Raw genomic sequence first — 27,601 nt, 5'->3', positions numbered from 1 at the left:
CCTGCTTTCTGAATTGCATTCCTGTGGAGAGCAGAGATGTAGATGACATGACCATGTAACAAGTACAACCCCATACAGCTGGTCAATCTGTAGGGGAGAAGCTGTGATATCAGCCTTTGAGACATTTACACAGACATTTACAGACATTACATCCCTGTGTCACTTTGCAGGGATGAATTCATGTTTCAAATGAATGGTTATTTTCATAAAACTTTAGATCTCTGCCCCTCTTTTAAACATTGTTTGAAAGTGGTTCAGAAATTACTAGAAGAAAGGAAATGGGAACAGCTGTGAATACAGGCACACACACATCACCTGGATGCAAAGACCCTGTTTCTATAGGAACAGAAAGGATGGATGAAATTGGGAAGGTCACAAAGACAGAATGAATCAGCAGAGGGCAAATTTAGGAATAAAAAGAGGAAAAAGGTAATATGAAAACAGATATAACAGGAAATGCATAATATGACAGCAGAAAGAGAAAAGCTAGGGGAAAACCAGGGCAAAGTGCATAAGAAGCCAAATTTTCAGTGAAAATACTGGGGTCAGCAAAACAAGAAAGGGCTGTGAAGGACTGGAGGGAGAAACACAGTGTGATTGCCCAACCTGTCTTTTGTTTTCTCTTTGAGAATGGAGAAGTTTTCCTGGGATGACGAAGACATGAACACCACTTTGCCTTTCTCACACTATCCTCCTTCCAGCATCTGCCTGAGCGTTGCAATGTGAAAACCAAGCTACTTTATATCAAAGCATACACAGGGAGTGTATGTTCTCTATACTGGTAGCCCTATTATCAGAGAACAGAAGCAGCAAACACTGTGTCTCATGCTGGCAGTGCCTAGCATCAAATATGTAGCTTGTAGTGCCTGTGCTTCTTGAATAAGGTGTTTATTTTTCCTGTTAGGAGATTAAAATCAGCTTGAGATAAGGAAAAAAAAACATCTACTTTAAATTAAGTAAACTATTAATTGCAGTTTGTATTTGTTATTTCTCTTATCAGCTTGTTTTGTTACCAGCTTTAATGCTGTAGCCTGGACTCCCCATTTCAGACAACACTTTAATCTGTCTTATTCCAACCTTGCTCAGTTTTGGACAAATGCAATTGTAATTTGGATGAAAACTGGTGTTTTCCTTGTATTTTCACTGCCAATTAGATCAGCTTCTGTGTTAAACGGAGCTCACATGTAAATTCTACATAGAATATGAGTAAATCCAAAGAACTTCAATAGCAGCAGAGGAAGGTAGAGATACGGTACGCTGGGGAATTATAAAGCACTTACTGGTTGAGGAAGGCGAAGAGGTATCTCATCACTATAAGGACCGACCTGGGCAAAGTAAGGAGGAGTTTGCGGATGTGAAGAGCCCTCTCATAGAGATTGTCTATTCCTGGAAACAGAAGGAAGCATTTTAAGTTCCCTTTTGTATGACGGTCTAAAATAACATTCAGTAAGTTTACTCAATTTACTTCGACTCTACCATCACATGTCCGTAGCCAATATGCTCTCATTTTGGTGTATTACAAAAATAAGATCTAAAAGTCCTTTTCCCTCCCACAGTTTAGAAGTAACATCTTTACTTTAAGAAGTCACAAATTTGCCCAAGTCAAACCCTGGCCATGTGCTGAGCCAGACAGCTCACAAAATCACAATACCAGTCCATAAATCACCTGAGAGAACCAAGGAGAGATGTTTGCTCTCAGTTTCAAATACAGATTCATTCTCTTTATTTCATATCAGGTATAATATTCCAATCACTGAGCTTCTTTAATGAGTTTTCTTAAGCAAATGTCCAGCTATAACTCTCTTAATGGCAAAGCAGGAGAAAGGCCTTATGTTTTATGTTGTGTAAGCAACAAACAAAAAGATCACATGTATTTTCCCAAAAATGATTTTATAGCAGTCTACCAAAATTCTTCTGAAGCAGGCAGAACAAGGTCAGCTTAACAAAAGCATCAATTCCTAATGTCTTATAACAAGGATGCATTATCTTCCATGTTGGCCAGAAAGGTTATGTGGCTGCAAGTGGTGTAGTGATGGGATAAAAGCATAAATTGTTTTTCAAAATAAGTAATATCTCAATTTTTTACTCAATGTGTTTTCTGTGTAAATGACACTATTAGAAACAACCTGCAATTTCAGTAATGCTTTTTATGTCAGCCAAGAAAGAATGCTGCAACTAACAACATCTAAGGGAAATCTTAGCAGACTACATGAGAAATACTGTCCAGTGGCAACAAAATGGATACTCAGAACTGTGGAAATGAGAAATAGGAGCTGACTCCAATAGCTGAAAATCCATTCGTACCACAAAATGTGACATTTAAGAGTACATGTTTTAAATAATTACTTACACAAAAGTATGTAACTGTAAATAGAGTTCCTGGTGTTTATTTGTGTTTTTTGGTATGGCTATTTGTACCAATTAGCATTTACTTGTTGATGCACAATCTGTGTTGACTTGTGTTTCTTAGAAGAACAACTAGTGTCTGGTAATTGGTATTTTGGTACCAAGAACTAAGCATATGCAGAGCACGTCAGCTGCGAGACTTCTGTTTACTGCACAGAAGTGCTGCAGTTCATTAGGAAATGCCAGTGTAGTAAACTGGAGTCGGAAACCTGTTCCCACACCTGCATTTACAGGAGATTCCACTGGCTCGGTGGAATCCCACTGGATGGGGTGAAACTCGGAAAAGGACTGCTGACCAGTTTTATAATTTACAATCTAATGAATCACACTGAACCCAAATTCTAGCTGAAAATCAGTTCAAGCCTTTACACTTTCTCAAGTGGAATATGAGTTTGAATTTATGTTTATGTTGCTGTTAAACATGGACTGCATGAATCAAGTAATATTTCTGGTTACTGGCAGGGATGTTCTAAGCCTGGGAGCTGCTTGCACAGCGAGGATGCGCAGAGCAAACACAATTCTCCTCTCCCTGGCTAGTGCACGTCTTGGAGATGACAATGCTACGTCCCCTCACTTTTGCAGAGTTGTGCCATGCTGCTGTTCTGTGCAGCCCACAGACATCACTTTTAGTGCAGGGCCTTTCTCCACCTCCTTAAACTAAGCCACTGCCAGTAGAAGGAGCCTGCCCATATCTTCGGTTCCTGCTCTTCCAACAGAAGGAGCTGCTGTTACAGCTGGGGCACCTTGTGAGTCTCCAGCTCAGCCTGCCTTTCCCCTGACAAGCCTGTTTGTGAGTCTCTGTACAGAGCTGTAGGTCTGAGTGGTTTTGCCTGTGTGCATGTGCGCAGGTGGGTTTTGTAAGGAGTGGGGCTGAGAGAGGGAAGTCGAAAGGTGCTCTGGTTACATCTTTCAGCACTCCCGCCTCAGCAGCACTGCTGTGCTGTGCGGTGGCACCGCAGTTCCTCTCCAGCCTTTCTGCCCCATGTGCTGCGTGTGGGAAGCTGGATGGAAGTTGTGATGCAGCACCAGAACTTGCCTTCTGCATTACAGCCTCTCCCGGTTAATGCCTCGTGCTGCAGACCCACCTCTTCCCGCCAGTTCTGGAGACTGGCCCTGGACCAGGTTCGGTCATTGCTGAACTCAATTCAGACCTGAGAAATGCACTGGCTGGGCTCCCAGGTGGGTCCAGAGTCTCCTTTCACCGCTCTGCTGCCTATCTGGTGCTCTGTCTAAACTGGTGAGCTAAACCAGGACGGGTCGCAGTCGTAAATATCAGCAGGCAGCTGCCACACAGTGGTTATCCCACTCTCCTATGTGCTTTGTGGTCTGTGCCAACTGCAACTCTTCCAAGCAGTTCCTAGACATGGTTCACAGGATGCATGAGCCAGAAACTGGTTCCAGGAGGCAGCACGGACATGGAAGAGTAGTTACAGAGAGTCTGGCTGCATGGCCCGGTGCTGAGCTATCCCAGCTGCCCTGCTACGGGCACGATCAGTAGTAAGTACTAGCAGGTCACCTCTATACTGCAGCAGTTACAAGCTCTACATGCTGGAATGAGGTGTGTTTATTTCCCATACCTTCCTGGTAACCCAGCCCCAGTTTCCATGAAAGCCCCTTTATTGAAAATCAAAACTACTGCCAAGTGGTAAATTAATCTGCTTTCCACATTATTTCAAAAGGCTTTTCTTTCTCAGCATTGATTTGGTTTAAAGGAGATAGGTAATAACATTATGTACTTGTGTGCAGCTTTTAAATGAGGAGCTAAATTTCATATTTGCTTGTGTGTATGCAGTGTGTGAGTGTTTGTGTACGTAGGAAAGAAGGAATGAATGCAGAATGACCTTTCTGCATCCAGGCAGAAAGAATTTGCAGCTTTGCTGTTTCCCATGCAGAGGGAAGGGAAAGCATTGCTTTGCCTCCGCTGGCTTTGCCGAAGAGCCTCGGGGCAGAATGGGCATCCAGGCTACAAGCTGGTTGTGAGGAGCCACTGCAGAGAGCTGGCTGTGCCTCCCCTCTCACAGCACTTCTGGTGGAGGCCCTCTTGCCATTACTCTGATTTTCAAGAACTGTAATTAGCCCTTCCTCAGTGCCTGGTGAGGTATTACCCATTTCTCAGCTAAGAAAACCGAAGTGCTGATATTACATGACTTGTCCTAATAATGCAATTAGCTGCCAGGCAGAAACAGAAATCATGGGATTTGAAAACTGGTTCATTACTCTAATGATATGAGACTCACATTCTCAAAGACAAGCAACAGGACAAGCCTCTGGCAAGGCCAAGCACACTGAGAACTAATGTGTTTTTTCTGACTGTGAAGGAGGGAAGGGAGATCTGTGTGAAGGACACATGAATATCAACCACAAATCAAAACTACTGTCAGGTAAATATCACTAACAGAGATGGCTATTCCTTTCTAGTTCCCAGTTCTCTGAGCAGAACAAAACTTAGGGAGCTCTGGTCCGACACACACAAGCTCTGGCTTTCCAGACCCGTCTCAGCCACAGGGGTCTAACCCACAAGCAGGAGAGTTTCCTGCAGCCAGATGAGAAGGTGTTTGGCGTAGGAACACTGCTCCTGTTGAAGTGGAGCTACAGGGCAGCCCAGAGCACAGGAGACATTTGTGGGGTGAAACAAGGGAAAGGGAAGAGGCCAGCTTCTGGGGCTTTATGACTATAGCACTCCGGGGAAGAGCCAGGCACCTGTGTCCAGAACTATTAATGTATTTTTATCAGACAATAGTTGACCAAAGCACTCTAATAATATAAGGAGATTGGTTTTCCATGTATTCACAAAATTATCTAGGCATCTAAGTGTCAGAGGTGTTTGGGATCTAAGAAGCCTCCACCAGGTACCACAAAAAACGAAAAACAGAGAGCTTGAAGGACTCTTCAGAGGTCATTCACATCTACAGTGTCACTCTTTGACTTCACACCAATCACCTCCGAGAGACATCTGTCCAACCTGTTCATAAAACCCTCTATAGAGGTGGATCACAACCTCCACAAGAAAATCTGTTGAGGGGCAATATTGCATTGTTCTTGGAAAATATTTATTTATTGATCTCCCATGGACTTCCTCTGCAAACACTCCTCGTCCTTGAACCGAACGAATGAATCCAGATGAAACTAATGTCATTGCATAAATGAAAGAATTACTTATCAGCCAGCTGCCTCTTTGTCAGCCACGGGCTAAGGACCAGTTCTCAAAGGCTGAGAGAGGCATAAATCTGAGCTACTCAAGCCTTAAAAAGTGTGATCTTCAGCCTCCCAGAACACTGGAACCTACTCTGGAGAGGTGGTGTCACCTTTGCTTACCACAGAGACACACAGAATCAATGAATGTCCACTTTTGCCTTCTAGGAGAAATAACACATTTTAACCACCTGGTGACTCACGATGAGGTTTTTGCAAGGGCAGAGTCTAAAATGAAAGAGACTGAAAGTGAACAATCTGCCTCAGAAGAGTAAAGGAAAGCTGAGATGGGAGAAAACACAATTACTATCATGAGCCACCAAACACAAACAAAACAAAACTAAATTATAAATAAAGACAGGGGTACATTCATCCTAAATAACGATATGAAAATGTAAATTGAATTTTAATTAAGCAATAATCCTGAATCAGTGGAGCATATAAAAGGCAATAAATATTCAAATATATGAATGGAGTGCTTTGATGATGGAGAACAAAAGACTTTTGCAAGAGAGCAGTTGTTGGTGATTTTGAAATATTTTGGGCCAACTGGACAGCTACACGCCTTTATCACTTTGGTTTAGCTAAAAATGCTACAAAAGCACTGTACTTTTCCTGGTGTTGGTCCAACGCATGGCCTCTCCTGCACTGGGGGTGAGAGGTTATCCAGCGAGAAGATTCACCCTGGGAGCAGCCAGAGCTCAGAAATGGGGAGTTCCGGATCGTGTATGTTCTACCACTCTCTGTTAGCAGACAGTTTGCATGCACCAACATCAGTAGCAACAAAAGACGTGCAAACATTTGGCAAAGTGTAGATATTATTGATCACAACATGTGGAAGGAGAAACCTGGTGTCAGCAATGAATGAATTGTGCTACAGTAACAGCTGTAGCGCAAACTCAGCATATTTCACAGGCAAGGGTAGCAAAAAGGAAGAAGAAGAGGGAGAAAAATGTAACGTAAGCCATCTCTCTCCTTTAGGATCACTGTTTTGAAGGATAAAACCCCATGCGGTATCACAATGTGGGAGTCACTTACTATTTCCACTTGGTGTGGCACTAACTAATGGCAAAGTGAATGCCTAATGCGTATTTTACACACCCACTGAATGTCACATGGGATTGAGTTACACTTGCAGATGTAATTTTTATGGTCAATTTGCAGCTGACAAGCAATTTACGTGAATATGTATTAGTGCTGAAGTTAACAATTTATGCCTCCTTCCACTTTGGTAGATGAGTCCAATCCAACTCAAAGATACGTATATATTAACTCAGCAGTACCACTTACAGCTCTTTCAGATCTATTTAAGAAGGCATTACAGAAGGACAAACACAATCGTCTCCACTGTCATTTGGGGAAGGAAACCATTGTAATTTTGTTGAAACTTTTTCACGAAGAGCTGACAATTCAGAATACAGTTTTTTACTTTTTAAGTAATGGGCAATAGTCTGGAGAAGTGATAAAAGAATTTCCTTTCATAACATTTATAGCATTTATGCCTTTAGGTAAACAGGCACTGCTAGCAGTAAGGGACTGAAATGATGAAAATCAGAAGGAAAAAATATATAAGTTTTCATCCATCCTGGCATCTTAGTGTATCAAATATAAGGCAAGTGAGATGAAACCAAGAAGAATGACAATGACCTGAGCAGAAGCTAGGTGCTCTGGGTAGCTGTGTCTGCTGCTGCATTGCACAGCTACATATATAAAAGTGAACAGTAATTCACATGTATAAGAACTGACACCAGGAGAGGAGCTGCCATCCCCCAGCAGTGAAGGTGAGTTATGATCAGCCATGTAACTCCTATTACAAATATTTTGCTTGTGTTTGACCCAACCTTTTTTCTACAAGAAGCCCAGTGCAACTCTCCTTCCTTCCCTACCACCTCAATTTTAGCCCCCGGGTTGCTGAGTACTGCTGGGAGCAATAGTAGCCACTTCTTTTGCTGAGAATGCAGAATTATGGCCCATAATCAGATGGATTCTTTACATTCTGTTCTACTTTTCATGCTTGCTCTGGAGAAACCATAATTCGGCATAAATTTTATCTAAAACAGTTCATAAGCCCAAACAGCATAACATTGTTCTCATGAGTCTAATTAATACAAATTGCCCTAAAAGTCACAGTCATTTTGCACTGTTTCCACTGTATTTGCAAAAGGGAAAGCATTAAATCACAATGCTCCATTTCATTCGGAAATATATGCATAAATGCAAAGGAATTCCTCAGTGGCTGTACTGAGGAAAGGTTCATTTTGCAGCTGTAGCCTCAATTATGCTTGACATCCATAACTAAGCACTTCAGTTTCAAGGGGTTTTTCACTGGCAACATCACATTTCCATATAAAATGTGTGACATTCCGCCCTTTTACAGTTTTATGTGAACATTAAGTTTATGTATTTGCCTTCTCTCCCCCACTTTTTATAACAATTTCTGCCAACAATTAAGAAAAACACACATTTATCTTGAAAATCTATTTGAAACCAACTTAATGTTTATTAATTTCCCCACTGTTTATCAGACAGTGAATGCAATATGAATTAAGAGTATTTAAACCCTCTTAATTAAAAATGTGAAACCTTTGTGGACTTGCACGTTGTGATCTAAAGAAGGTACAGTAATGTGTGTTCTCACAGAGGAAACGGAGTCTGGCCCTGCTCCCATTAACATGAAGACCAACATACTTAATATGTGAGGCCATGTGAGCACAGAAAAAGAAACTAATGCAACTATTGCAGGTTCAAAGTCTGAAATAGAAGAAAAATCTTGCCTAGACTATCTTCCTTTTTGCAAGATGCGCAAGTGTTAAGGTTAAAAGACAGCAATGGAAAGGGTCTTTGAGAATGGCAGTTTTTGTTAGCACATGCCACGTAGGTGCTATTTGAACTAAACTGTGACAGGTAGTAAATTCTGAAATGCTTGTTGTTTGATTAAAAAATAAAAAGCCTGGAAGTGGTGTGCCACTTAAGGAAGCGTGTAGACCAGGTACACAGCTGTAAAAACACTCCACCTCAGGATTCTCAGATAACGAGAAGATGCAGACACACAGCCCACTGTTCCCAGCAGGCGGTTCTGGGGCTGGCTGTGGGTGCAAAGCACAAGAAAGGTTCTTTCTCTGCTCACACCACATTCAACCCCCACACCGTGACAACACAAAGTAAAACCACCCCAGGGTGTTCAAAGAGTAAACCCCTTTTGTCCTGCCTGTTCCAAAGTGACCGCTCCTCCCTGCGCTGAAGGAAGGAATTGATGGGACATTTCAAAGTGCCCCTAATGATAACCTTGTGGAAACCAAACCAAACCACGACGAAACCATCCTCGCCTGGCTTCCTCCAAAACATGCCAGAAACAGACCTGGGACTCTTACAACACATTATCAGGAAGAAAATCCTCTGTTTTCTTCTGTACCAGCAATAGCAGAAGTCAAACGTAGCAGAACTACTCAGTCATTACACCTCATCTTGACGAGGTGCCGTAGAGATGATAATCCAGGTTTACGACAGCCTCAGAGAACAGCCAGTGTAAACCAGGATCAGATGGCAACACCTCTCTCCCAATAACTGTGCCATTTAAAAAGGTGGCTGGGAAAAGCAGTGACTGTTCCAGGCTATTGGTTGTTAAGGATTTCAGCTTCTACCCCTCTTTCAAAATACTGTGGCCTGTCTTCAGAATCTTCAATGGTGAACGGAAATTCTTTGAAATCATCCAGGTTCCTCTTCTTGGAAGACATTTAAAAGATTGTTTTGGGCAAATATTTTTGCATCTCCTAGGCATTCACTTGTATAATAGTTGTAAGCCAAATACTCATTCTTGTTATTTTGCAATTCTATTTAAAGCTCTTCAACACAGCAGAATGCAATACCATCTCCACATACAAGTAGCCTCATTTCTAGTTTTCATAATGCTTAGTCAAAATAATAAAGTCATAAAGAGATCCAATGGGCAGAATCTGACAGCAGAAATTTTGAAAAGGAAATCTGGTACAAATGTTTAATGATGAAAGCGATTAATCGTTTGAACAGCTTATCTAAGGATGTGGTAATTTTATGTCAACAGAAGCCACTAAATCAATATTTTTTTTCCAGCAGACATGCTTTAATTCATTGAGAAGTTATGGAAATCAGTGCAGGATTATTAGGTAAAGTTCCATCGTCCCTGTCATGCAGAAATTCATTCAATCAAAACGGTCCCTTTTTAGATTTCAATTTCTATGACTCACAGACATTTTCTGGGCTGTGGCACTGCAGTTAACTAAAGCTGAACTCAGGCAGAACCAAGATGATGCTTCCTAAAGAGACAATGTCCCCCTCAGCATCAGGGATCAGACTGTTAAACTGCAGTTTTGAGGTCCTTCAGGACTCCTCAGTACCACTGAGCCTGTAAAAAGCAACAGCTGCAGAAAAGCAGCAAAAAAGGAAACACAAAATATAGCACATGGACGATCCACGTATTCATAATCTCCAGGTTGAATTACTGCAATCCTCCTTAGCTGGGAAGGAAACCATACACATTGGGTTCCCCCAGCAGTGAGCAGAAAAGTCCACCTGATGGTCAGCCCAAGACACTGTGCACACATTGATCTGCAGTCCTGCCTGCTGGGCTGAGACCCCTTTGCCAAAATAACAGTTTGGAGAGAGCCTGCCCTAACTAATATCCCACAGGACTGGCCGTTGTCTCCTGTGAAACCCTCCTTCTCCACTTGGCTGAAGCAGGCATGTTACAAAAGAAGAGCTGAAAGGAGGAAATTCTTCCACAAAGCTCACACCTCTGACCACTTCTGATGGATCTGCAGGGAACAGTAAACCTACTGATGGGTGGTTTGGCCTCACCCTTCCTCGACATCTGCAGGGATCTGTGAACTGGAAGAGGTTTGGTGCATGCCAGAGCAATTCACTCATCCACTGAGAACTTCTGAAATTACTACAAGCTCTTTGTGTCCAGCTATGAACACCAGCAGTGCCCAGACCCCTGCAACGCTCCTCCAAGGCGCCCCATGATGGGTTGTCTATGGGAAGGCAGAGCGGGCTCTTCTGCAGACAACATGCAGCTGCTCCCCTCCGCTCCTGCGTGGAAAGGTCTTCCTGCTGGTTTTAAGCTGAGCACAATAAAGGTCTAGAACCACACAATGTCGAGCAGTTGGTCACTTATTCACCGGTGCTGACTCCAAGCTGCGGGGCACAAAAATCTTTGTGGAAAGTAACGTCCTCTGTTTGCACGGTCATGACTTCATTGCCTTCTGTCTGCCCCAGTGCACAGAGGAAAATAATAATGCGTTTAAATTTAACTATTTCTTGTATACCAAAAAATATCCTTCCTGCCCTATTAAACAAAGAGTTTTACTGTACATTAATCCCACTGAGGAAAGGGAACAACCACAGCTGTGAGCATGACTAATAACTGACCCAGACTGATACAGATGGCAAACAAATTGTCTCAGAAAAATCTGTGAAGTTAGCTCTTTTTTTCAGACTGCTATTGGATATATGAAAGTAAAATTCTATTGAGAAAGAAATAGAGATTTCTACTTACTGATACAAGAAATAAGATCATTAAATCTTTCCTTAGGAAAGACAGGGTTTTCCAGCCCTCGGAAATAGAGCTTCAGTACTCCAGCAACTGAGTTAATGTCATGGTTACTTTGGTCATCTGCCAAAGGATTTTCACCTTAAAAAGTAAATAAAGTGAATGAAACACACATGCAGGAGCATTCTTGCATGCAACATTTTTATAAGTGAGTGACATTTTGGGTTTTTTTTGTTTGTAGTGTGTGGGAGGTGGCAATGCAAGCATTCAAGTAAGATAATAAACACTGATTTAGGAATCCCCGGGCTATGATTAAACTGAAACTGGCAGCCTAAATAAAGCTTCCTTTAAATGACATAATCTATTGATCTCTTAGGTCCTGAACTTCCAACTACGTATTTATGGACACGTTGTGAACTACAGTTAGTAAAATAAAAAAGCCAAATGGTCTTATTTGAATAAGGTTTCTCAGACTATTCTTTGGGAGCTTACATAAAGCAAATTGAGTTAGATAGCTCTTTTGAACCGGAAATCTGTTTTCATTCTGAAAAATTAAAACGTTCAGGAATACATGCAAGCATTTTGTGAAAAGACTGTATAGGAACTGAAACCCAAATGGAAACCTCAGCCATGGCTGAAGTACATGAAACTTAAAAGACTTAATCTTCATTTTGAAACATTTTAAAATGTATGTATCTTGGAAGATATTCTGGAGAATACCACTACCCAGAAGAAGTGGTTAACAATAAGGCAGATTTAAAAGCTGGAGAATAGGAGAACATGGCTTCACTTAGCAAGTAAAAACAGCTGCTTCACGTATTTTTGTCAAAGACGAGATCAGGTTAAACAAGATATAGAACTAATCCTGGGGAGAAAAATACTGTGCATATTTTTTTCATGCTTTTAGCCACAAGACTTATTGCTCCAAGGGTTTTCTCATTAGCAGATGATCTGCGAAAGGTTATTCTGGAAATTAAAAAAAAACCAGCTTCTAAGAGCCAAGAAAAGAGAATGTAAGATTAAAAAAAAAAAAAGTAACTAGTATTGTTTTAACACAATTAGGGGATTGCTGGATCCTGGTCCCCCTTGCAGAGCAATCCTAGGCTGGGTGTTGCAAACCACTCATGTTTAAAAAGCTGTTTTTACTTCCTAGTATTTTTCCCATGATTTCTCCTCTGGGGCTGAAGTTTCCTTTGGGAATGAAGCCACTGGTTGAAAAAGGAATGACCCTTTCACAGCCCTATTCTCATTGATCGTGATGCCACTTTGGCAGAGGGACCAGAAAGCTGAGCACTCATACTCCAGAAGATCAAGTAACAGGGTTCTCAAATCGCATTACGTAGTCTCTTGAATCTAATTAAAACCCATAATCTCTCCTTTCTGATGTTCTTTAAAAGAAAATATAGACAAACTATTATTTGCAGTTTATCATTAACAAAAGATTGAAGTTTACAGTTGACTCAAGAGTCATAGGCCTCATCTAAACAAAATGAAAAACAACTTCCAGCTCCTAGAACTTAACAGGGGAAAAACATGTAGGTGTCATCATTACACTTCATCTTTAAGCATATATGATGGTTCAAATTTTTAGGTGTGGTACACAAAGTGCACACAAACTGCTTAAACAGCCAAGAAAGTAATTAGAATTTAAAAGATTTTTAAATGTCAGATATTAAGGTCCTCGAATAAATGAAAATGCAATTACCTCTCTCAAATGAATTTTTAATATCATTCACTTCCACCTGGGAACCAGACACTCTAAAAATTCCCTGATGCTGAAGACCTGCAGAAAAGATGGGAGACGGTGGTGAGAAATTAATATAGTTTTAAAAATACTTTTAATCTCTATTCTGAAGACAAAGCTGTGGTGGTAAATACACTATGTAAAAGACGCACAAAAAAGTCAGGGCAGTAATGAAATGACATACTATGTTTCAGAGCTTACCATATAGGTTGATAAATCTGATACAGCTTTCCACGATGAGAGGAATGACTTGTCCTGAATCCTGGAAAAACAGAAGCAGAAAGAGTGAGCTGCAGACCAGAAAGAGGAAACCTCCCTACTCTAGACTGAATGTGAAAATGCATTTTCTTGGTCAATCCAGATGGACATACAGTGCTGGCAAAAAAATACATAAGAAAACATATTGTTTCTAAGAGAGTTCTCTTCCCATTTAGGGAAGGAGGGAAAGGAACAGGTGAAGAGAAAAGATTACGGTTCTTCATTAAAATAATTGTATTGGGAACTTCAGAGACTTCATTCTCTACCTCTGCCACTGTATCTGGCTAACACTGTATGTGACATCTAAGCTCATGCATGTGTTTTAGATTTTTGAAGCAAAATGAGTTAAAGCAGTGAATTTGCCTTGTAAAAAGTTTATCATTAAGAATAATAATTCATGATGAAGATGATCTCTCTGCATCCATTTAACTTACCTTTCATTTTCTGGTGGAGAAAATCTTACATGGACCTAATTACACAGGACCTAATTCCTTGAGTGTTGGTTTTGTTTTTTTTTTTGGTAAAAATGTTGATCACAAACAGCTGACAAAACCTCTTCTGGACCTGCTGGACTATCAGAAGAGTTCTTGGAGTCACCAAATGACATTGCATGGGGTATACCAGGTGCCTCCCTCCTGATCTGTGCACTCCTACGTGCTCTGCTGATCCGCGTGTCCTAACACGGGGCAGATGACGGCCTGGCACGTTGGTTCGGGCTGCTTGAACCAGCTGGTGATACACTGGGTGGTCAACTGCAGCCCCTGTGAGCTGAGGATGTGGTTCAGCTGCCTCTTCTGTAGGCACAAAAGGTGCTGGGAAAGGGAGGACACAGCCCACACCTCCCCACCTGCAATGGGCAGAGCTCAGGAGCCAAAGCTCCTGGTCTCAGCCATGATACGGCAGCAGGATACAGCTGCATCTTCAGTTAAGTAGAGGTGTTTTAATAAAGGAGAAAAAAATGTGATGGGAGGGGGAGAAGATGACTATACACTGATTTTCCGTGAGTTATTTGTCTTTTTCTTTTACACTGCTGATTTTCCAAAAGAACTGTCACAGTGCTTTGTCTGTGTGTTTTGGCACTTCAAAAAAATAGATGCGTTATGCTAAGCACATTAATGACTACACGTCATCAAATATTTATTAAAGGCACAAATCATATGATTAAAAATTATTTAGAAAAGTTGGTGCTTATATTGGAAAAATTACTGTTTCATCAATAATAGGTACCTTTGAAATTCTTGCCTTGGAAGCTATAATTTTTCTTTCCAAATGAATTTCAAACATGTAAACGATCAGAGAACTAACTTATTCATTTGGAAGTTTAATATAAAACCAGTCTGTATTCCAAACTCATGAATTCAAAAGCACCCTGTAACTCAGAATACACATTTCCTCTTACAGACTAGTCCTTCTTTTTCATGCTAAATTACACTAATGGGAAGTTTATGAATGATGCCCAAGCAGAAGAAAAGCCAACTACTAAAAAAAATTTGAAAAATAACACACAGTGAAGCAATGAAACAATGCACCTCTCAAGACAACTTAACTCCCGATCTTCTGTGTGCTCCATGTTGTTTTAGTGGTGCTTACAAAAGACTGTACCGCAAATTACACTATTTAAATTGTGACTTGTCTTTTAATTTAAAACCAAGCAAAGACTGGCTAGCCAACAATCAGTAATATCTGGATGAGCATCTTCTGTTTGAGTTGTGTCATGATTCAGTAACAGCTGAATGAAAAAATCCCATGTAACAGGTCAGTTGCTAAAAGCAGGAATACTGTCATCTTCACCAACACTGAGCAGACTGGCTCTCCAAAAAAGCAGTGTATTAGAAAACATGCACAACATGCACCCGTATCTCCTGTTAGTAAACTGGTTCACGCAAAGAATATAAAGCCTCGGAAAATATAGTGTTTGCAGTAAGAAATTACAAAAACATAGATAACGTTCATACCTGCTTTTGGAGAATCTGTTCAGAAACAGGCACAACTTTGTAGTTAAGTAATTTCCTGAAATAATCTAAATGAACATCTTTGGATTTTGGATCTAATGACTGGAAAATACTTTGAAGTAACAATCTGCATTGGTGAAATGTCAAGAACAGTGACCCTACCACTGCTGTGAATTTAATCTGACATGTGTAGTCATGAATGTATGTTTGGGGCTAATTATAATTTCTTACGATGCAAAAACCTAACAAAAAGCAATTTGGTGGAATTCTGTACTTCACTAGCTATAATCCTTTTGAGTCTGTCAAAATGACTCATCCCTATCAGGAATGATAGGTTTTTTGGGCAGGGATGCTTTCCTAGGTTACCTCCCATGCTGGCAAGCCTGTCATAAGGCCATCAGCTTTCTTTTCCTCTTTCCTTTTGAAAAACTAACTATGTTGGATTCTCCACTTGCAAGTAAGCCCTGCAACCCACACTGCCATGTGGCATAACCTTCTTCCCTGGGAGGGAAAATGACGGGGTGGCATATCTCCCAATTTGCTCTGTGCTTCTCTAATCCAGGAGCTTTTTGTTGTGGGAGTTTCTGCTTCTTCGCTTACTTTCATCCTTGAGCAAGAAACTGTTTATGATATTAATCTCCTGCACTGTGTGATGATTTCCTGAAAGTCTTTGCACCTCACAGCACCACCTGCATAATAATAATAGTTTTCCCTACAGCTGTACGGAGGGTGGCTGAAAGCTCTGTTTAAAGACAGCTAAGCTGTTATGGTGCCAGTGAATGCAGAATTCATTCTTCAAAATATTTGCTGATAGATATTTTGTGCACGAAGAAAAAAAAAATCCTAGTAACATTCAAACCCAGTTCACAAGTCAGGAATTTCATTCACTGCATTTATAAATGTATTGTTACATATTTTTTGAAGATTTCCTTCCTTTAGCTCTGTCAGCTAGTGTCCAGAGGCAATAATTGACTGTGATGGGCAGGTGCTGTTAATGAATAAGGGAATATCCATCATTTAAGACTACAATCACTCCAGAGTTGTGCTCTGGTTCGGTTTTGTCTGCTGTACTTGTAGATTCATTTCTTAATGCAAACTTCTCCCTTCAGGTCCTTGAAAGAACTAATTTTGAGCCAGGCGTGAATGCAACCCGAGAGCGAGGCGGAGATGGTTCTCTTGTCACCAGAACTATACCTGATGTCTCGTGTGAGAGTTCCTTCGGCCTCGGCTAGAAGCATTATTAGAAATAAAAGTATGAGAAAGAAGAAGATAGTAAATACAGCAAAGATACAAGATTCAGAATAGCGGTGATCACAATTTCACACAATATAATAAATTCCTAAAGTCACAGGAAATCAAAAGCTGGATATCAAACCCAGGGTGATTCTGCTTCTGCACAGACTTTAAACGCTGAACGTAATGAAAACGGCAAACAGGAAATTGTTCTAAGTCGTGGGATGCACCACTACATTCCACCTTCTGCATGATGCTAAGTTTCCTAACAAAACTACGCTGCCAATACTATCCCTACTTGATTAACAAAATTGTAGGGAGGCTAACATGAAAAATGAATCCCCCTCTTTCCCTCTGACTTCAGGAAGTATTATATTGATCAACCGGGAAAGAAAAGAGCCCCAGAACAGATTTGAACATAATGATCTGCCTCAGCTCACGTGAGGTGGTGACCATTATAGTAAGAAGTGTTGAGATCAGCCACTGGGGTGGCTAGTGCCAGTACCTTGATGAATGACTCCAAATCACCATTAAACAACTTAGCACTATATTGTGATCGGGGTCTGGGCTTCCTGTGTTTCTGGGGCTTAGGGGGAAGATTTGGAGGCCTAAGGGAAGGGAATATGATTACTGATCAAGGTAATTAAGTCACACAATAAAATGAAATGTCTGTAAGCTCATACCAAAACAGTAAAACATTGTAAAGGGAGAAATAAACACAGTACTTATAAAATAAAGACTTTCCAACAAATTTAAATGTAACAGTGATTAAAGGATAGAGAACAACCCCCATTAAAAACGTACTACTTATGGATAAACATTGACATTCTTTATGAACCCCTGCTTTGCAGTTTTACCATACACATTTATTCCAAACACTGCACAATCGGAATGGTCCTTTTTGTTGCGGTCATGCATGAAATGTGCAGCAACCACTGCAATTCATCCTGCCACCGTGGCAGAACACAGGCCACTCGAAGCACCTCTTATCAAGCAGAAAAGTTGCATCATGCTGGAGAAGCTCCAAATGCAAATTAAAGCTGCTCAGCACTCTCCTAATGTTCTTCAAAACCAAACTGTCTGCATTTTGAACTAGAGCCAGGATGGTTAAACAGCTTTAGCCTTCCACATCCAACCGTCAGCATCTTCACACAAGAAAAGTAACACCTTGCAAATTAGCTACAGGAGTTAAAAGAATATCACCAACTTGAAACAAATAAACAAAAGCAGCATAAAGCAAAAAAAAATAAAAGGAAAAACACACAAAACTTTGGTCAGTAAAACGTTTACCTAGCATGTAACACATGTAATGACTATAACTGAATATGACTAAATATTGTCCTCTAGGTCACAACAGATTTTGTGAATGTCAGGGCACTCTGCATGCCAACAGCATCCTAGTTCCCCTGCACCAGCAGTCCACTGTTTCTATAGATTTTTCAAGAATTAGCAAAAAAATCAAATGTTTTTGGGGAAACAGTGAGGAACAATAATGCATAGAACATTAAGTGGTGGGAATTTGGTCTGTTTGGGTACTACCTGCTATTTTAAACTCATCTTTAAAGATATTATCTTCCCTGCTACAATTTAACCTTGACCTTGAAGAACATTGCCATCTGCATGTCTTACAGTCTGGACTTAACTGTGGAGCAAGAGGCAGGTGTCAGACAGAGCGGGGGAACTGGTGATGAGGAACTCACAGCCAGGCCCTACTCCCTCAAAGTTTCTTTTCCTAAGTGACCAGCTGTGAGACGATAGGAGGTAAGAAGGCTTCAAGCTGCTTCCTCACTTTACTAAGGTAAAATCATTGCCTAAACGCATCATCTTCTTTCAGCTGCTTACAGAGGAGGGAATTTAGGATGATGTGAGCCTGATGAGTCACCTGCTTCAGAGTCAAGAAATGACAATTTTCTCATTAGACATAAGCTTGCTGATCTCCATGAATTCCTGGTAGCATCTGAGGGCACAGTTAAAGGGCACAGGTCTCAGAATTAATGTCAGCAATCGGGAAGAATGCTCTGATTTGTTACCCCTTTTCACCCAGAGTCATGTAAGGAAAGAAAGTGAGTAAGCCCAGCTTTACAGATCTAAAATGGACCATGGAGTAACGGGAGAAAGGCTGGTCTGAAGTCTGTAGAGATGTCTCCAGGAATATGTGGGCCAGGCCAAAGATGTTACACGAAAGCAAGTGGCCCAGCAAAGGCAGAGCCAGAGCTGGATCCAAACTTCTTACTTAAGAGGGCAAGACCTTTTATTTAAAACAAAAAAATCCAAAGGGGTGGTGTCCAGGAAGCAAAAAGGAGAAAGAGAAGGAATTGAGCAAAGATGTATTGCATGGAAAGGGAAGAGTGAGACCTGGAAAGCTCAGCTGGATGTTCCTGCCACCACCATGATGGGTAGTGCCTGTACTGGGGATACACACAAGTGGCAACTGCAAATCCAAACTGTTGCCATTGTCCCCCACAGTCTGACAGCCTGGGGGCTGCAGTGTGCTTGTCTGGGACTATAAAGACCCATATTCTTCACCATGAGGGTGGTGAGACACTGCAACAGGCTGCCCAGAGAAGTTGCGGATGCCCCATCCCTCGTAGTGTTCAAGGCCAGGTTGGATGGGGCTTTGAGCAACCTGGTTTAGTGGCAGGTGTCCCTGCCATGGCAGGGAGGTTGGAACTAGATAATCTTTAAGTTCGCTTCCAACCCAAATCATTCTCTGACTCTGTGATTTAAATATCCAACACGTGGACACTGGCGGAGGCAGGTATTCCTGACCAGAGTGAGGTTATCAAAGATGCAGCCTGTCCCCTACATCCGTCTCTGTATCAGGTTCTTCTGAACTGTGTATCCTGACCAACTGAGTTACAAACCGTGAGAGGCAAGGTATATCTCGCAACTGAAAATAAAATATTAAACTCTAGCATCAAAAAGCCCCCTGTAGCTTTTAAATTTGATATGTGATTCACTAATATTTTTAGGGATCTCCCAGCTTGTCTCACCCTTGACACTGGCCTAAGCAGCTCACAAGAATGAAGCAGATGAACAGTCTGGTCCTTTACCCATCAGCATGCAGGAACAGAAATGCTGAATGTTAAAACACGCAGGGCCTGTACACGATTTATGTAACAACAGCAACAATGTTATATACTCTTACAGATTTGCTCTAAAATCTGTTATTTCTAAGAGTAACTCCATTTGTAACTCTAAATTAAGTAAAATAAAAATATCTTACCTTGTTGTCATGTACTCAGCCCTGTGACCTAGAAAAGTTCAACACACAAGACACAAACATTTGTAGGTTTCAGGTAGATTTTTTTGTATCTAAATTAAGTTTAACAAATTACTTATAACCCTAACTTCCATGATATAGAATTATACAACAAACAGGGCAGTGCAATTATCTACCTCTCCACAGATACATTTAAAATACAAACACAACCCATGTTATGGAACAACTTCTAAGAAACTTACATTAAAGAGTCACTTGATACTGTAAACAATTTGAAGTAAAACCCCAAACAACTTCTATTGTTTGTGCTTATGTGTTTTAGTGGCTAAATCAGTATGGAAATGGAGCTGCACCAAGATTAGATTACATCTCCCCTTGTGCCTTAACCTGTTCAGTGCTGAAAATACAGAGCTCTGGACACCAATGGCTTGCTGTTGAAAGACTTTTTCCTCTCCTTTGTCTACGTATTGCACACACACAAAAAAATAATGCTACCACTGGGAAACACCACAGAGAAACACAGAGAGCTGTAAAGAAGCAAATACCGTATTCTAGAAAGGTTTCTGGATAACCGTTGCAGAACAACAGAACAGCAAGTTAGGCATGTGCATCGTGTCAACTCATGATAATGAAAAGCAAAATAATGAAACAGTAGGAAGGTCATGGTATGATAAGTTCCAATCAGCCTAGTTTTCCCAAAGGGAGATTGTGCCCTACTAATTTACAAGAATTCTTTGAACGTGCCAGTAAAATACCATATAAAGGAGAATCAGTCAAATTAATTTACTTAGACTTTCAAAGGCCCCTGATAAGTCTCTTTAGAAGAGGCGACTAAAGCAACTAAACAGCCATGCACTGAGTGGCAAAATATTCTCATTGATCAAAAACTAATGAAAAAAAGGGAAAGCAAGTGGAATTAAACGGTCTTTTTTCATCATCACAAAAGTGCAACAGTAATTTGCTCAAGCCTTCCCACTAGGATCATTTACGTAATACATAATACACTTATTAATTTCTTGGGGAGATCACAGCAGCTAAGGAGGCAGAACATTGTGCAGATGACTGAAACACTTCTGTGTCAAGTCCTGACGAAACTGTGAAGCCCTTCAAAGGGGTTTAACCATGTTAAGGAACAAGACACACACCGGCAAATGAAGTTCAGTATTGATGGGTTCACGTAAGATATTGGGAAAGAAGGAATTAAACACCTATGCAGCTAACGGAACAACAGATAATTTTACCGACTCTGAAAACCACTCTGAGCATCACTTGGGATATGTCTAAGTACACTGCTCAATTTGAAAGTGACATCAAAAAAGCTTGTCAGACTGCAGAAAGAACGGAAAACGCTGACATGCAAAATGTAAAATTATCTGGCAATGTCCAAGTGCACCTGAAATACTGCACAGTTTTGAAAACCCTAATCTGAACATCTATTTTGCAGTACCAGAAGAGTGAGCATCTGCAGAAGGTGGTACAAAGAATAAGCTCTGGGAAAAATCTCTGGCGTTAATAAGACATGTGAAGATTGTTGGCACCTATTTTAGAGAGGTGAAAAGGAGGGATGAAAGAAGAGCAGGTGAAATAACCTGTGACAGAAAAAGGGTAAGTGAGGGACTTCTGCCTACTTGTGTAACCAAGGAAAGTTCATTGAGACTAAGAATCCCAATAATAAATGCTAGTAAAAAAAAAAAAAGATGTTTTAAATCACGAGTCTTGGGGATTTTAAACACACCTCTGATATTAAACAGATTAGGGCAAAAATGATCTGAGACACAGCGGCAATTTCTTTTACAACTGCTTATTCTCTTTCTTGCATTTCCCTTTGCTTTGTTCATTTGTACATTCAACAGATGAGCCTTGAGCCAGAATTAATATGAGTATCAGTGTGCTTCCTATGTTTAGTATCAATTTCATTTGAGTATTTCTTATTCACTTTTCCAAATTTGTAGATGCAGACTCAGCACAGAGCACTTCATTATCTCCCTTGTGCAGATCATGAATATGTATATGCTGTGTCCTTAAACAGCAACAGACTGTAGTAGGTAGGTGACGCACTGGAACAGAAGCCAAATGCTGTCAACGTTGTGGACACCAGACTGGAATCTGGATTTACTCAGCCTACATCCTTACACTGTACAGGTTTGAATAAAAGCAAGAGAGGGTGCCAAAGGAAAACTTGCTGTTGAGACAATCCTCCCTTTCCCCCTGTTCTCCTCTGCACTACTTTGTACTGCACCGTGTACTCCTTGTCTGCTGTGTTGTGGACACTAATGCTGCCAAAAAAGGCAGCTTGAGTGGAGCAGGGGAGCAGTTTGATTCCTACAAATTATTTTCTGTACTAGCTACAGCAATCATGTTCTTAATTCCACTGTAATTTTACCCTTTCAACCATCTCCATTCAAGAAAGATACAGAACCCAGGTCCTTCTTCCCAGGCATGTGCACTGTAATGCAGGACAGGCCTCAAAAGAGAGGGGTACTTGAACTTTTCAACTTGTAAGAATTATGGCTTTTTCTCAACGCGTCAGCTTTGAATGCGGATGTAGATGTGTTTGAACTACTATTTTTATGTGCTATGGTATGATGATGCAACAACTATGTGCAAACACACTGTGGGCAACAGCAGATTAACTGCTTGGGGTTACAGCTGGTGGGTCAAGGGGAACTCTTCAAACAGAACAGTCCAAACGTGCCTGAGCACAGCAGAACGGCCCAGGGCCTGACGCCAATTTATCACTTAGGTCACCCTGCTGAGAAGTTTTTCTTTGGACGTCCTTTCATACAGCTCTTTCCTTATTTCTTTCCAACATGCATTAGCAATAGATTCTGTTGCCTTTTATCTTTCTCCCTTCAGCAGGCGATTATGCATCTTACTGGGCTTCTAAATAACATTCACTTTATTTTTCCAAATACATTTTCTGTGAGTCTTTGGAGGAAAGTTTTCCTCTTTTTTTGACTAATACCAGCTACACATTGTTTTGCATGATTGAACTACTCAACACACATGTTAAAAAAATCCTATTAAAGAAAAACTTCCATGAGAAAGAACATAATATAGTCAGTTGTCTAAAACCAGATACCATCTTCTACAGTCCAGCCTTGCAAGAAAATGCTTTTTATTTCCTACCTGCCTCGGTCACTCCCTGGACAGGGGCTTTCTTTGGGTCATAGCCACTGAAATATTAATAGCTCTTTAGACACCTCCACAACTGGATTTGTGGATCTGGGCTTTTGTATTAAAAGCAAGAAGAGATCTGATTAAGAATCAGTAAAAAAAAAATAAACTGACACATCCTTCAGAGACACTCTTTAGAGAACAAGTTTCCTTTCTTGAGTCTGAGCATTCAGGAGAGGATTTTTACTCTTTGCGGTGTAATTCACTTCCTCTCAAGTCTGTAACACTCTGTGGACAGTCCTCAAGGTTTGCAGTGTGATTCTCCTTTTCCCTTTGGTTCATGAGGAAGTGCCCGCTGGGACAGCTGGTGAGAGCTGGGCTGGAACTGTGCACAGTGCCTGATTCATAACTGCCCTCATTCAGCTTTACTTAATTGTAAGAGACAATTTTCTATGCTTAAAAAAATATCACTCTTCCCCAACTCTTAAAAAAACCCAAACAACCCAAGTCAACAGAAATTATTGGGAAGTAGAAACAGCACATTTGTCACTGCTCTTAAATCACCCTGCACTGGCTGTGTCAGCTCTCCTTTCACACACAGGATTTTTCATTCAACAGTTCCATCTCCAAATATAGTCACTTGTCTGAACGCCTGCATAGTGGAAATAAATACCTACTGAAGAAATAAAATTAATGTATAGTGTGTAGTCTTACCACCGCACCAAAACTATGACTGGTAAAAATCAAATCTATGCTTACTGGACAATTAAGCTTTAAATTTTGTAACTTTTTGCCGCATACTGCTGGCATTTCAGCAGATTAATTGTACAGTCTGGAATCCCTTTGCAGTTTATTTTCTGATATTTACCTTCTCCAAGTGTCCTCTGCAGCAAGTCATGTTTTGCTTGAAGTTTTGTGATGAGATTACTACCTTCCAGATATTCTCTGAATTTCTGTAGAGATGCAGATCAGTCTATTACTATTTATGGCATATAAATTCCAGGAACTTCTGTATGATGTTTACTTCACATGTTTGGTCTGTATCACATGAATGAGGAAGCAACTGACATACCATGAAATAGAATTGCTCCGTTTCCTGCTGGTTGGCTCTTCTTTTTGCAATGCTGGGCTTACTCAGGTATGTCTCAGAGACTGTTGACTTCACAGACTCCGTTGAGCGGCTGTGCTGGAAACACTCTGACACATCATAGTCTTCAATGGTGACCATATCTTGTATTGTCTGCAGGGTAGCCTCTGTTGTTTTCTTAACCTGGAGTTAAAAAGCATGATTTACCAAATGGGAAGATAAATACATGCCAGAACAGCATAGAAGGGAAGCTCATTACTCAAAATAATTCTCTGGCACACTTCCCAAAACAAATCCGTGTGTGAATGTGAAAAATTAAATGTACTATAACACATCTGTGTAACAGAAGGATGCCATTAATAGGTTTCCTATCTAGTGCTTTACCATGGTACAATCCACAAACATGGATGCACTCTTGTGTCAACTGTATAGCTCTCTCAAGCATTTTTTTCCTGCAATTAGAATCAAAATGTGACACGATTTGATTATGGTCCCTAACCTGGGGCAACAGGCAATAGAGATGATACACTGCTCCGAAGGGTCAACTCTCCCACGTGTGGTCAACGAGTTAGACTGAATGTGTCCAAGGATGTGGCTGGCAGGACAACATGTTCTTCCAAGATAAAAATCTGTGACACTGTTCTGCGGACTGCTGCGGTGAGGAGCACAGGGATATTGACACTGCAGAAGGGGAATGCAGTGGAGGAGGGGGCTAGAGAATGAACAATTTACACCAGCCTCACAGCACTTCCTGGGAGCTAAGGAGCACCACTGCCCACAGTGTAAACCCAGCACGGAGCCCGTGGAACAGGGGATGCAGCGTTTCCACAGTGCAATCAAGAAACTGGCAGGATTCACAAGGACGTGATTTACCTCCCAGTTCTGCTTTGGAAGAGTCTCTAGTACAGGCAACTTAACCAGATCATGCACACTTCTACACACATCTCTGGTGTAGGCAAATATCCTTCTTCTCCCTGCCAATATGATTTCTCCCCCTATTCCCTTGCACTTCATTTCACTGAAAGAAATAATCTTTCTCCTTCCTTTTGTCTTTGTTACCTTGAGATAGTTTCTGAAGTCAAGTGAGTTTTTTTAAAGACTAGTGTACATGTCTCATGGACATTAATACATTGTTCTAGGCATTCAGCACATAACACAGACTGAGAAAAAACAGAATCCCGAAAACTTACCAAAAAAGTACACCAAGAAAATGAATGTTTTAATTTAGGAACAGATTCTCATTTGAACTGAGGGCCTTTAACACTGCCTTAAATTGGACAGAAGTCCAATTTATACCCATTGGGAGGCCTGCCTCTGCTGCCAGAACAAGGGAAAGAAAACAGCATAGCTTTTCTGTATTTTACAAAAAAATGCACTTTATTTTACTAGGTGAGCTATTCCCACCACAGGCACTCAGTACCCGTGTTTCTAAATAGCTGTAGCTGAGAGCATAGGAGATTTTGACTCAGCTACCACAAAAGACAGTCCAAATTCCTTTGTACTTCAGAAGTAGCAATTTGGGGACTGGACAGAGTGTGGTCACAGAAGACAATGACTGTTCTCAGTGGCTTTCTGCCACAAGACATTAAAAATAAATCTCTAACAAGTTTCCACTGAAGCATCTGCAAAACACAGAACCCAGTAATGTGAACACATGGAGAGGTAAAAGATGAAGTTTCCAGACCTCTATAAAGCAGACAAGGAACTACCTTAGCATATTTGCCAGTGCTTGATTTTTAAAAGTAAAACAGCTCATGCAGATTGAAGCCATTCCAGGGTCATTTACATGCTTTTGATAAAGCAGAAAACACTGCACCTTCCTGAAAACAGTGTTCAATGCACAGTCCATGTGGACACGGATCTTACCTCCTCATTTTCAATTTTGAGGGTGGCCAATCGTGACTGCAGTTGCTGATAGCGAAGCATAAGCTCTGCTTGCACAGGTTGCTGGGCAGTGACCTGACAAACCTAACGGAATCAAAAAGAGCTGTAAGATGCAAGGAAAAAAACCCAGTCAATAGTCTTTGGTTGCTCTCATTAAAGCTGGGTGAATTGCTATCAAAGTCATAAAAACTTAGTAAAACAGACAATCAAATGTGTCCATCTAAATGTGAAGTATTTATGCATTACAAGGTGTGGAACTACCTTCCACATCTTATGACTACAGAGAACAGCCTTGTTTTAAGGCTGCTTTGTGTTGCTTCTCTGTCACACAGAAATGCAAACCCTGGAGTTTCCTTCAGACAAAGATAAACACAGGCGACTCTGCATTTTGCTTTCCTATTGGCCTTTGGTGTGGCAGAACAGGGCACAGCGAGGCTACCCTCTATGTTTGAAATCTCCGGATGATAAAGTGGGGGAGGATGAAAGGGAAAAGGCGACATTTCAGGGTGTGTAAAATGGAGCAGCTCTGCACCCACAAGCTCTGTTATGGATGAGGCAGGTAGAGAAGCCATAAAGCCACTACTTACATGGGTGCTGGGCTGAGCACAGGCTGGCCAGCAAACTTGCAGCAATGTCATTATGGGTAATACAGAATATAATAACACACAACAGTTTTTACTTGAGAACTCTGAAGAAGCTCAGAACAGCACTGCCAGTTTTGCAAAGTGTTATTGCTGATCCACTTGCTTTCGGGTAGATTTTACCAAACTCTTTGTAAAAGGGGATAAATTCTCTATCTTGGGATACAGAAATAGTCACCATGGGGATACTTGTGAGTATACAGACCTCATCACCCATATGAGACTGAAACTCAAATTTCATTGGTGGACAAAAAGCGGTAGGGTACATTTCCATGAATCTCTGCTTGTCACTTCGTGGCTCCAAGCTGTCAACTGCATTTTCAATGATGTCTAAGCCTTCATGCCTGGAAGTTTCAAGGTTATACTCTGCAGAAAGGTATGTTCTCAGGGCTCTGTTCAGACTAGCGTGGTATCCAAGATCGCAACACTAAAAACACAATAAAGGGAAAATAAAACAAATTAAAAAGGAGGAACACCATTCCAATCTCCCAAGCCACAAATTATCAATAAAATTTTCTATCCTGAAATTCTTCTATCTTTGAAGTATTTTACAAAATATCTTCTAAATTAAAATACAATACTGGGGTCAAGACAATAAGTATTTACTATCCTCAGTCTATTGCAAAGATTAAAGGATAGTTTTAGAAAAGTGATTGAGTGTACAAGTATGGCAATATGTTTGCATTTATTTATCAGATACAGACGTGCACTTACTGTACTTACATAGAAAAGGCCTAGGACTCCACACGCAACTGGGCTTTGCAGTATTGTTGTCATATGTAAGCCTCGGATCATTCATTTAAACCCAGCCTGATATAACTACCACCAAAACCAATAGCAGCATCAAACTGAAAATGAAGCAATTCCTGCTCACCATGTCTGTGTCCAAACAAAAACCCTCACAACTGCCTCTAGCATTAGTGACCCATCTAAGACGCTTTTTGATGCAACAAGAATGTTTTAACATCTTTTCCCCTGACAGTGAAAATGTATTTACTGTAAACATCTTATTTCCCATGCTCAGACAGAGCCAGCAATGTACATCATGTTACTAAATGCAGAAAGTCATAATTTAGGTCCTTTTTTCTGGGGGTGAGAATAACACTGGAACGCAATTGAAACCTAATTGGTAGAACATAAAGCTGTGTTTGTTCTTGAATTTTAAACATCCTCAGTTTGCATTATTCATGACTGGTTAATATTTTAGAGGAACAGCTGAATATATTTTTTAAAATGTCACAGCGGTAGCATATCAAGTGCTGTTTCCTTATTTTTTTCCCCACATTAAAACAGTAAACAATAACCCCAGCTTCTGCTCAGAGAGCTTCCAGGTAATG

General features: G+C 40.8%; 1 protein-coding gene across 3 annotated transcripts in view; it reads right to left on the bottom strand.

The window, feature by feature from the left end:
* Nucleotides 1-27,601, bottom strand: part of SRGAP1 (SLIT-ROBO Rho GTPase activating protein 1) — a 145,594-nt gene that overhangs the window by 16,380 nt on the left and 101,613 nt on the right. Inside the window, exons 7-16 of one of the 3 annotated variants that reach the window (XM_082043241.1) lie at nt 26,470-26,691; nt 25,606-25,707; nt 23,725-23,922; nt 23,521-23,605; nt 19,539-19,566; nt 16,818-16,920; nt 13,071-13,131; nt 12,831-12,908; nt 11,132-11,266; nt 1,281-1,386 (exon numbers count right to left, since the gene is read on the bottom strand). In XM_082043241.1, coding sequence (XP_081899367.1) covers nt 1,281-1,386; nt 11,132-11,266; nt 12,831-12,908; nt 13,071-13,131; nt 16,818-16,920; nt 19,539-19,566; nt 23,521-23,605; nt 23,725-23,922; nt 25,606-25,707; nt 26,470-26,691 — 1,118 coding nt within the window. Of the gene's footprint in view, nt 1-1,280; nt 1,387-11,131; nt 11,267-12,830; nt 12,909-13,070; nt 13,132-16,273; nt 16,308-16,817; nt 16,921-19,538; nt 19,567-23,520; nt 23,606-23,724; nt 23,923-25,605; nt 25,708-26,469; nt 26,692-27,601 lie in introns of all 3 variants that reach the window. The other 2 variants (XM_082043242.1, XM_082043243.1) reach the window with 2 other exon arrangements.

Source organism: Streptopelia decaocto (genome assembly GCF_964273445.1).
Source record: "Streptopelia decaocto genome assembly, chromosome: 1".
Lineage (NCBI taxonomy): Eukaryota > Metazoa > Chordata > Aves > Columbiformes > Columbidae > Streptopelia > Streptopelia decaocto.
The sequence above is the reverse complement of the archived record's forward strand: the minus strand, read 5'-3'. Positions and strand labels throughout refer to the sequence as shown.